Source organism: Serinus canaria, chromosome 5 (assembly GCF_022539315.1).
Source record: "Serinus canaria isolate serCan28SL12 chromosome 5, serCan2020, whole genome shotgun sequence".
NCBI classification, from domain to species: domain Eukaryota; kingdom Metazoa; phylum Chordata; class Aves; order Passeriformes; family Fringillidae; genus Serinus; species Serinus canaria.
Window position 1 is genome coordinate 47,625,876 of NC_066319.1, and position 12,161 is coordinate 47,638,036.

At 37.5% G+C, this 12,161-nt stretch overlaps 1 protein-coding gene across 2 annotated transcripts in view; it reads right to left on the reverse strand.

The window, feature by feature from the left end:
• Window positions 1-1,881: 1,881 nt before the first annotated feature.
• CLMN (calmin) overlaps window positions 1,882-12,161 on the reverse strand; it is a 69,509-nt gene continuing 59,229 nt past the window's right edge. Inside the window, exons 7-13 of one of the 2 annotated variants that reach the window (XM_030239982.2) lie at window positions 10,794-10,987; window positions 9,724-9,806; window positions 7,200-8,531; window positions 5,916-6,094; window positions 4,639-4,699; window positions 3,567-3,628; window positions 1,882-2,074 (exon numbers count right to left, since the gene is read on the reverse strand). In XM_030239982.2, the coding sequence (XP_030095842.1) occupies window positions 1,921-2,074; window positions 3,567-3,628; window positions 4,639-4,699; window positions 5,916-6,094; window positions 7,200-8,531; window positions 9,724-9,806; window positions 10,794-10,987 (2,065 nt within the window). In that variant the 3' untranslated portion in view covers window positions 1,882-1,920. Of the gene's footprint in view, window positions 2,075-3,566; window positions 3,629-4,638; window positions 4,703-5,915; window positions 6,095-7,199; window positions 8,532-9,723; window positions 9,807-10,793; window positions 10,988-12,161 lie in introns of both variants that reach the window. The other variant, XM_030239981.2, reaches the window with a different exon arrangement.

Consider the following 12,161-nt stretch of genomic DNA (forward strand, 5'->3'; position numbering starts at 1 on the left):
TTTTGGAAGAAAGAATCACTGTCTTCTACAACAAGCACAAACAGGTTTGTGGATCACAAAATCAGCTGACTCAAAATCTCGACTGCTTTCATGAACAAGATGAAAGAAATGTATTTTTTTTTAAGCTGATTTAAACCAAATTAATTTGGGACATTTGCATCTCTTCCCCAAGAACAATGGATTTATTTCTAAGTTCATGGAGAGAATCCAGCTCTAGTCAACAGTGGCAGGACAGAATAGGAAAGATTTCAGCTTTGCTGAAAGGTGTTCAGAATTTTATCTTCAATGTTTAAGAGCTCCTGTAATTCCTTACTTCGATTGATTTCTAACTGCAGCTCTGGAGAAAAATCTCAGGCAGACAAAAAGCTTATGAAGAACAATGAAGACTGATGGATGGTTAGGATTGCCCCAGCAGATAACATGACTACACAGGTTTCAAATACCTGCAAATAAATTGCCATATATTTTGATGTATCTTGATCCCAGGTGCGATTAGTTAATCTGAAAAGTTAGCCAGGGTAGGGATACACCTTATGCTACAACAAAATATGTAGAACTTATAGCCATTATTTAATTTTCACTCAGTGTAAAATTTTAAACCCCTTCACTTTAGGAAGCTGACTTCACAGTCACCTTCTGAATTTTCAAATGGAAGCAGCAATGTGATGTAGTCTCATAAGGCACACCATGAAACTAAAAATGCGCCAATGAGAAGTAGTGACTTCACTAAAAGTCACATGGAGAGAAGTTACTGCTATGAAATTGAAGACTTCTCTTTTGTCCTACAAAGCATGGATTACACATTCTCTGGCAAAAATCCTACATGAAATATCCTAAAGTGATCCTTAATGTGGACAAAAATGACAAGCGGCAGAAGTAGTTCAACTGTGCCCATGGATAAGCCACAGGAATCTCTTTAGTTGCACTAGGAAGTCAATCCTCATTGTCAGCATTTCTCTGTTTTCAGTTTTACATCTATCATTTCTTTCTCAATTGCAATGGACACTTAAAAGATATTTCTAATTCTTTTACCATGCCGTAGAGCCTTAACAGTGACCTCAGCAAAGCTGGTTACCTATTATTTTTCGTATCTGCAAAAGAGATAAATCTTTATGCGATCTGTTAATAAAAGCAGCAAAGAAATTGAAGCAAAAGCAGACTCAGAAGGACTGAGGTACTTTTAAAAAACATTAGTTTCTGGCCTGAGATTTCCCATATAAAGTCTCCTAAAAAGCAGCTAGCATGTATGTTCTTCACACTTCTTCATACCCAATTTTTTCCTGCAAATCAAACATACCAAAAGGTGCAGGATAAAAATTACTTTAAATTCCAAAAAAATCAAACTTCCCTACCCCAATAAACCCTCAACCTGATTTTGTTGCTCCACTGGATTTGCTGCTGGAACTGTAATCAGTTCCTGATGAATGTTTCACTACCTGTAGCTCTGCTCTGCCTCCAACTATTTGAAATGGAAAATTTGAAGAAGCATTTCTAGCCTTGCCCTTGCAGGTGGTCAGATCCAGAGGTAAGTCAACACCATCCCTCTTCCATAGCTACCAGGCCCTACATAAGAAAGTGAAGCCAGAAGAATAATTTTTGAAGACTAGAGCTCTGAATTGTTCATACTTCTACTGAAAATTATCTGGTTTTATTTAGCATCTTATAAAGCAAGGCACAAATGTACAAAATCGCATCTACTAAATCAGATCATTTTTATATATATTTACACAATTACCATAATATAAAATGTGCTTTGACACTGTCATAGCACAACAGTAGCGGAATTGAGGACAACCTGATAATAAACACAAATACCAGGTTCTGGATTTCTGTTTGTGCTTCACCTGAAGGAACATATTCATATGCAGATACACAAAGCAATCCAGCCACCATCCCTTTATTTTCCACACCTCACACAGATCAAACTTTGTTGCTAAGAAGCTGTGGAAGGAGTAAAAGGCAGTAGACCAGCACCCAAAAGAAAATGACAAAGTAGAATAGCTCTGGCTGCTCAAAAATTGTTATCTCGTGAGTTGGTGCTGGAGTCTCGCTTGCTTCCAAGTCCGTTTTCTTCCTGAAAATAGGAGAGAATTCAGTAAGAGGCAAGGAAAAGAAGAAACCTACAGTGTTAATAATTACTGTGAAGATCAGAGGGAGGTCTAAAAGACAGCAGTTTAATGAACCTTTTCAGTCTAGTCAGTTGGAGGGCCCTAGCTAGACCAGGAGGGGCATACTGGGCTTTCACAGTTCCTTCCAGAGTCAACACATGTAAGAATCAATCTTCTGAAAACTCAGACAAATTCTCAGGTAGTTTAAGTAAGTGCCATTACAGCACAGCCCTCTGATGTAAGGAGATTTTCAACAGTCAAAAAGATGCCCTTTTATTTTCAGAACGATAAACATAGCACTGTGGCAACACATCTCAAACTTCTACTGTTTTGCTTATACACTGGATCTGACTTGATATACTTTCACCAAATCATCTACTTTCAGAGCCTCTCATGCTAGGCACTAGAATATTAAACAGAAAAAGCCCAAGGCTTCAAACCAAGAAACCAATTAGCAGTTGGGGGTTTGCAAGACAACTCCAAAATATAAACTTCACGAATTTCCAGCTGTGGTTCATTAGGGCAAAGGCTGATGGATTCTGCCAGCACCACTGAGCTCTCACAAAGACAAGGAAAGGTCTTATTTAAAAAGGCACAAGATGGTACAATCATTTTATAATTTTCTAGTACTGTAAGAAAAACACTCTGATAAAGTAGTTTTAATCTACTTTTGAAGAAAAATGGTGTTTTTCTGCTTGGGGACTCCTACTGGATATACACCTGAGTATTACACAAAATATCAGCAAATTGTACAGCTGATACATGTGAAGCAGCTATTTGTGATTTATTTTTTTTTTTAGCAGAGAGAGAGAGGCCAGTGGATCCTGATAATATTTTGTGTGTTTTCTGCATCTAAATATAACAGCCATTTTACCTAGAAGCTCTGAGAGGTACTATTCAGTATCAGCTAAGAGGCAAAACCTAAAGTGATCCTTGTTTCTTAAAGATATTTAGACCCTAATACCAAAGGGATGCATGTGTTAATGACCAGCCATCCTAAGTCTAAACTAAGCACACATACAAATTACCAAAACTACAGATGCTCCAACAGAGGCCAGTCCTCCACTGAAGTAATTGACTTTCCCTGGCACTGATCTCACTAAATATTGTTTTGACAGTCTTCCAAACCTGGAAAGAATCATCACTGCCAGAGGGCCTAACATTTGAAGTTCTCCCACTCTTCTCTCAGTCTGAGATATCCACCAAGTGGGGAAAATGCTCAGAATCTTGCTTAGACAGCTGAATTTTTCAAGTCAATCAAAAGCATTTTAGTCAAGGAACAGATTGAGCAATAAGGAAATTTTATATCTTACATCTATGGGAAATGGGGACTCTGAGCCATTAGAGAAGACAGTTGCTACCATTATAATTAATTTCCAGCTCCCTTTGTATCACTGCTAGTAGTACCTAGGAGTTATGGCTTCATTGCAAAAGTCAGTCTGAATAAGAAACACTCACCCAATGATTAATGGATTTTCACCCATATCTGTCATCTTCTGCTCGTTTACACCATAGGTTTCCTTAAACAAACCACAAACAGATTGGATAACAAAAATAAAATTCAGCATCTCAAAAAGGTCGTAATTCTGTATTTTATGCAAATTGTATCTAATGTTTGCTCAAATAAAATGAAAGTGTACTTATAAACATATGCACATCCAGCACTGCAGCCTGGTACACAGGCTGTAGTGAAGTTGTGAAATAAGATTTTTTTGCTTTAAACTGTTTCATCAGTTGAATAAAATTCCCCTTGTTCATATGTGTTTCTAGTAGCTCTGACAGTATTGCAAAACTAAAGCATCTGTGTGAAACCTCCCTTTCACTGAACACTGGTGGCAGCATTTTTTTAAAAACTCTAAGATGGCCAGAATTTTATTTTTGTGTTGAAAAAAGGCCGTATTCCCGTCCTTGCTCAGCATGCCCAATTTGCTGATGCTGTCCCTTCCTTCTGACTTTAAAAATCCAGACCTCAGCTATATCATGTGCTCTCAAGAAGCCAGTGTGAATCACATCTGTCATTAGGGACACAGTTTCACGTTACAACTAAAATTCTTTTAAGGTTAGTTGCTGCTACTGATAATATAATACACTGCTACTGTGAGGAAAAGGGACAGAGCCCAGTTTTTCAGAAACAGTGCTCTTCAGGAGACACCCAGCATTTTTGCAGGGTTGAGACCAGGACATCAACATTATATAAATAATGCAAAAACTAAAAGAAACTGGAGCAGAAAACAAAAGCAGCTTCAAACGGACAAAATGTTGCAGCTATACAGGTATGATGAAGTAAGATTTAAAGTTACAACAGATTTAACTGTAGTATTAGGTACTCCTTTGTGAATTTGCTTAATGTTCAGTAAAGTTTAGTATGTTTTTAGGAGAGTTCAGTAAAATTTTGCAACTATGCCTGGTTTTAGCACTAAAATTACTAGAAGTCACAAGACTTTCATACTGTTAGAGGCCGTTTTACAGTGTGAACTTCTGGAGCTGAGAGAACCCAGAGGAACAGCAATAAATAAATGTCCAAACTTACCTCCTCAGAAGCATTACGAGAAAACCTTTTTCGGAGATAAATGTTGACATCACTGTCACTGCTTCTGTATGTAAAAGCAAAGTTTTAAAATTCATAAAGTTAAGTTTAAAAGAGACACTGCAAATGGACGTGACAGGTTTAAGCTACACAAAACCACATATATGCATTGCTGCATGCATTAGAATATGGACTGGAATTTATCAGTAACGTGATAAAAATGGCTTTGGGAAAATCTGACTCACAATAAAAAATTAATATTCTCAAAAAGGAATCTTTTCTAAAAAATTGTATCTGAGAGCATTTTTTCACCTTTGACATCACTGACATTTAACTGAGTGTGTACCTAAGTTTTATGGTCATTGATATTAAAAATTGGACTGACAGGGAACAGTAAGTTTGAAGGGGACAATGGGTTTTTCTAAGCAAACTCTCAAATTCATTAGAGTGCTCCAGTGATAAGCATCAACAAATTACAGTTCATGTCCCACTAAAATAGATTACCTAAGAATAATTTAGAACATAAGAAAAACCAGAAGTAAATTGAGCAAAATTAGCTGAGTGTCTCTTTACTGGGTCTGCCTGGGCTGCAGTTAAATTTCCCTAGAGCAGTGGGCTGGGGCAGGGCAAGATGCTTGGAGGGGACCCAGCCAGGAGAGCTGACCCAAACTGACCAAAGGGCAGTGACACTCACACACATACTTGTTCTTATATCTGTCTTCTGAAACAACCACTACCCCCTGCTTCCCAGGAAGTGGCTTCCCATGCTGATGGAAAGTAGAGAATAAATAAAATTTTTTTTGGTCTTCTTCTAATTTGCTTCCACACATGGCCTTTGCTTTTTCATTTAAATGCCTTTACCTTGACCCATGAGTTCTTTGTCTTATTTTCTCTCCAACGCCTCATTTACTTGTTCATAACCAGAAAAAAACATCCAAAAAGTACCTACTGAAATCAGTCAGTGTCATGTTTCCACATAGTGTAACAATGCACATGGACTATTTCATCTACATTACAAAATACTCTCTCTGTTAGAAAAGCAATTATAACACTTCCATGTTCAAAATGCACTGGCCTTCCACTTGGGTTTTGTGTGGCAAAGTTTGTAGCACAGTCAGATCAAGTCCCACTGAATCACTCAACATATTTAAGAGAAACACAGGAAGAAGCAAATGAATCTCAATACTTCTTCTAAAACAAGACTACAATAAACATCCAATGAACAGGGCAATTTCAAAAGACCAGTTAAGTGTATTTGAGACAAAGTTAATGTGAAATACCTGGTAAATTCCTGGAATTCAGCATTTTCTTCCAGGTCATCTTGTGATAGAGTAGTAGTGGCAACATCGGAGATCTGCAGATCTTCTTCAATCATATTTTTCTCTTCCTCCTCTATATTACTATTTTCTTCTGGTGTCTTTATGGCTATTGGTAAATCCTCTAAAGGTTCTGCTATGGCCTGTTGAAATTAGGAAATGTTTTGCTTTAGATGACATGACTGATTCCCCACCCTTCCAAATATCATAGTGGTGCAGCCTACTCAGACACTCAATTGCAGATAGTATGAGACTGAATGTCTCACAGAAGAAAATAAAAAAAAAAAACTTGGAAATCTTTAGTGACACATGGAGTCATCAGTTCAACATACATGCATACAGTTGGAAAGTCAGATCTTTCTATTATGAAGTCATGACATGACGTGGCTCTTTGAAGCAATCCACTAGACTTTCTAAATCTACCCCTAATTAGTCCTTCAAGTTAACAGTAAGCTGACTTCACTTCTGTAGTCAGTCAGGACCAAAACATGTTCAAGCAATGTGCCTAAGCAACATGTAGACCAGCATTAAATGGACACTCATTCCTGAAAAATGCTGTCAAAAATTACTGTGCTGGAAAACATGTAAGGCACATCAAAACTGGTGTCTGCAAGAAGAGATGCAGGAGCAAAATGCCTAAACCAAATACCCACAAAGTACCCACTTCTTTCTCCTCCTCCAGTGCAGAGAAGCCTTCATTTCACCCATGTAACGTATCCTACTCAAATTGTTTTTCTAAGTTTTTGTAGGCAAACTTACTTGGATTGAGACAAAGTTATCATTGCCTGTATCCTTTCTTTAGAAGCAATACTAATTTCTGTTAATCTCATAGTAGATTATTAGAAATACCCTCTCTGGTAATCTGTTATGCCTAAGGATTATACAAAACCTCTAACTATTTTAAAACATAATAAAAAGGCACATTTTTGCTGTACTTAAGAGGTAATCTTTTATACTTAGGGATTACGGAAGCCTCAAATTATTTTAAAACATAATATAAATTCACATTTTTGTAGTGCTATTAGTATTAGGACTTATTTTCTCTTTTAATGTCAGAGCTTCTCAGGGATCTGCAATTCCATTCATTCCAGTAGGGGGCTGTGGCAAACAGTGTAATGGAACAGGAAACCAAGTAAGTTTTAAGTATTTCTCCCAGACATTGCAAAATGAAATCAAATGAAAACTGCTGGAATCTGATGCTAAGTCCAAATATATACACAAAGAAGTGCAGTTAATAAAATAAAATACCTCGGGATGTTGTGGAATAGCGGAATTTTCATGGTTGGTGGAATCTTCATGGTTGGTGGCCTTATTGCCATCTTCTTCTATTTCTAACTCTTCTACTAGTAATGGCACTTCTTTTTCATCCGAAGAATTCACATGACTGCTTGTTTTTGTAGTTTCCTCCTCGCTGTTCTCAGTATCTGTTTCTGAGGGAGGGGTACCTAGCTTATTCTCCAAGTCTGGCTCTGGAGCATCTTCCTTGTGGTCCTCTTCTGGTAAGTTCTTGTCATTTAAAACATCTGTTAGTGTTTCAGAAGAAGCTTTTTCATTTCCTGTATCATAACCTTCAATACAAGGCTCAAGGTAAGCATTCAGAACTGCTGATATGGGAACATTATAATGTGGATAATAAAAGAGATCATGAGGTATCACGGATACTTTTGAAGAACTGTGTACCACTTCAGCTGCAGATTCAACTTCATCACAGCTGTCCAGGTCCTCCGGAGTTTTAGGTATATCTGAGAGAGAGTCATCAGATGTTTCATGCTGTGTAGATAGTTCTTGGCTTTTGAGATTAGAATCATTCAGTGAACAAGTGTTTGTTTCTATTGTCTCAAGGACAGGTGATTCCTTTGTATGTTCATCTTGTGGAAGTGTCTGCATTTCCTCATTTAGAAGATGGAGAACATACTTCTGTGTATCTTCTTGTTTTGATGTATCTTCTGGTAAAAGAATTGAAGGCTGGGGTTTGCTGTCTTCGACTTTATTAATAGAATCATCTGTAAGTATACCTGAAGTCCAGGATAATGGACTCAAAGAAGAAGTATTGGCTGAAAGGCTCTTGGTTTCATTGTCATATTCAGTAGGGGTTTCCTTAGTTAATTCTTCAGAGTATTCTTCAAAAGAGTCAACAGAATTTTTCTGATCTGTCAGAACAGCTGGAGAAAGGTCATCATTTTGTTTCAGTGGCTCATCAGAGATGCTCTCTTCACCTGACATGGATTTATCATTTAGAACCTCCCAAGAGGAATTGGATTCAAAACTGACAGGTCCTGTAATTTTCAGTGAGGTAGGCCTTTGAGGCTCCTCTTCAGATGTTTCCTGTAAATCGCCTAACTCTTGACTCAGTTTCCCATTACAATTTTCAGAAGTGATTTCCGATGGGATTCTCTCAGGGATATCATGAATATGGACCTTTGGAGGAGCTGGATGACTCCTCTCATGATTAACAGTATACAAGTTTTCTTCATTTTCACTTAAAATCAGGATTTTGCCTTCCTTCTCTGACGGTGTGTCTTTGATGTGGACATATGTGGACTCAATTGGAAGCTCCTTGTCAGGATCTGTAAAGTCTTCCTGTAAGTGATGATACACCATTAGAAGACAAATCCTACCTCAGACACCCTTTTACATTTCCCAAACACAATGGAAAGAATAAATACCTAGTCTTTCAGTCCATTACCTTATGAATGGCCAATTAATGACTCACTTATTTTGAAAGTAGGAAAAATAATTTGGCAAGTCAAATGCCTTGAACAAAGCTCAGTGTCAAGAAGGCAATTGTACAGGAAGATCACAATGCAGACAAGGCTACTCCTCAGTTGTTTATGCATTTATCTTTCCCTGCTGCACCCGTGGAGACAACTGACTTGCTTTTTGACACAATCCCAAAACCTGGAAATAACAACTAAGAGATTTATAACAACTCCAATAAATCCACTGTGAAATTAATTGATATACCAGATTATTTCTTTCCAACAGACTCTATTAAAAGAAAGATAGTTTTTAACTTTGTTCATAAAAATGTCAACAACTTTATTGCTCATCTAATCTAATAATAATTATTAGATTACTATAATAATTTTAATTCAAATTACTTTAGTAATGCCCACCAATTTTATCAACTGCAAAATATGTGCCAACTGTAACCTTCAGTCAAGAAATGAGAGAAAATGCCTGTTTCTCCAAAAGGCCTTTGGCAATTCTTGACACTGTCCACCCTTACTTAATCCTCAATTTATTTTTGCATCAAAGTCCTTTTCATTTAAACTGCAGTTTATTTCATGCCAATAATGAGTGCTTTTTACTGTTGTATTGACAAGATTCAGCTTTTGGTGTCTTGTGTCTCATACCTGCTAAATTCAGACTGATCATGGCCCTAAAACTTGAGAATATAGAAGTAAAAATTAAATTCCAAGTCCAATGAATCATTATAGATAAAGGAATAAACTTCAGCCTTATTTAAAACCGATATAGCAAAGTAGTAGATTCCTATGAAACCAATTCTAACCTCTGAGAGTTACAATTGGATGTAAATGTATAAAAGCACAATTCTACCTAAAGCATTTTAGTAATCACCAATGAAAGCCCATTTCAGTAATCACCAATGAAAGCCCATTTCACTGGATTTAACAAAAATGTGAAAAATTAGATCCAGGTTTGTTGTTTATTTCAAATAGCTAAAAAGAAACCTAGAAAATAAATCTGACTTTATTACATACACCAAGGCAAATTAAAGAAATTACATGACATAGCAGTAAACACATACCCCTTCCAGCTCTGGGAAGTGCTCCAGGAATTGTGCCACATATGTCACAATTGACTGTTCATCGGGTGACTCCACCATGATATCTGTGGAGACAGACGCGAGGGGCTTGAGCACACACAGCTTTGAAATGCTCTTGCAGAGGAACAGATTGTCAGACGTTTATCCTGCCATTATGGGCACAGAAATAACAGCTACAAACACTTCTCTTTTTTTCTGACAGATAAGAGAGATGCTCCTCACTGCTGATGGCACTTGACAGAGTTCTCAACATCCCATGCACATTCATTTTTTCCTATTTCCAAACACATACTGAACCCCAATCAGGGTTCTCTTTTCATTCACTTTTAGACTGCCATTCATGCTGTTGTCACTAGACAGTTGGCTGCTGTTGAGTGACAATACAGAGGTTTAATTTTAGCAGGATGGCCCAGACTTCTAACAGGTGATGAAAATGCAATTTTGCTTTCAATCATGACACCAAGGCCTAGTGCTGGCCTCGTAGAGTTCGGTAAAAAGAACAACAAGAAATCCATTTATACATATTGTATATACACATACACACTTAGGTTCACAGATATAAATACTTGTGTGTATTTATGCAATGTAAAGGGAAAACTGGGAGATGCAGTTGCATTTGAATGGGTATCTCTCCATTTACCTGGTCTGGGAGCCTTGTACAGCTCATCCTGGAACGCCATTTAGTCTCTGCAGCCTAGGTGTTACAGAACACTTCTAATGCACTGAGACAGCCCTCGATGCAACAATCAATGCCCTCTAAGAGTGCAGATGTCACAAAGTATCTAAGCATGACCCAGGACCAGTGTACATAGCTAAATACATGGTAAGATCTTTGACCTCAAGGAGCTTACAAATGACTGGAACCATTCAATTAAAAATATGTCTGGAAGCATACAATTACAAACCAGTGACCGTTTTTATTTTTCATATCAAAAACCTCAGCACACTCATCCCTTCAGCAGCCTAATCACTGTGAGGTTTTTGGTATGTATCACAAGGCAATTTTCATGAATTCATGGTAGACTGTTACCCCACAAAGTTGATGTGTTTACCTTCAGGTTCGAGGAGCCGAGGGACACCCAGTTTATTCTGTGCTATGCTGAAAGCATCCTCCAGGTTTTCTCGTGCTGATTTCTCCAGCGCATGCTTCATGTCTACCAAAGTACAATCTATGGCTTTTATGACAGCTAAGAAAGCAAGGCCACTCCTCCAACTACTTGTGAAGTCCTGGACTGCAACGCCATACCTAAACAGAAGTACATCCATTTTACATGGGTGGTTTGTTATAAAATCCAAAGTAAAGGCATCATCATTTGCAGACTCCTGAAAGTTAAAACGTAAGGTTGCTGAGTAGCACTTGTCGTATTTGAGATATTTTTGGATTTCAACATCTAGAAATACATTCAGAAAACACATGGGTTCACAAACTGAATTGGTGTGGCTAACAGCTGACATCAACCTGCTTGTAGGAAGTAGTTAGTGAAAACAAAGCCCTTAAGAATTCAGCAACCACATTTAACATTCACAAAACCAAATGTCTCTGTGATTCCTGTTTTTGTTGCTCTCCAGCATTTTAATGCCATAGCTTGGGAAAACTTCCAAGATTTAAATATTTAAACACATAAGCATAAATGATTCACATTCCTGTGTACTTGGACTTCTATAGCAGAAAATCTGCCAAATGCAAATGGTGTCAGCATATGCACAAACCACACGAGTGTTAGATGCCCAAAGTTTTGGAGGAAAAACAGCCATCAAACTTGCAATGGAATACAGCCCCAGAATAGAAAATTCTGCACAGATCATGAGATAACAGGATTACAATGATGCTATGATGTTTTAAATACTGCAGTTGCAAGAACAATTTTCGCTTATTAGATCTTTCCAATTTTGACTGGGCTGAAAAGTCTGTGGCCTTTACTTCTCAGGTCCTCACTTTCTTTGTACCACCTATAAATAACAACATCAGCATTATTTTGGGCTGAAACTGTACTTCCTCTATGGTCTGCACTGGCAGCAGTGAACTACAGGAGGCAAGTTTATCTGTTCAACAAGCACCCTTAGCTTCACTGGAGATAAACAAGGGATGGTTCACAGGACCAAGTATTTAAGATGTAAATTTTTGTCTTCAACACTAGAAAATTTGTGTTCAAAGGCAAGATATAAATCCAGAGACAAAAATGCCAAATATTCAGCTAACCAACCTGTATAAGTAACTTTGACACATGCCCTCTTTAATAAAAACTCTCTGCCAGTCACTACTTCAAATAACAATACATGTAAAATACACTCCAGGCATTTGCATGTGCATGAGACATCTTACACTACAAATTTTTAACCTGTCAGTAACTCTGCCAGGATAAAGCATTACTACACAAAATGCTCTAGTGAAAAAAACACTTTTTATTAAAGAGGAGAGA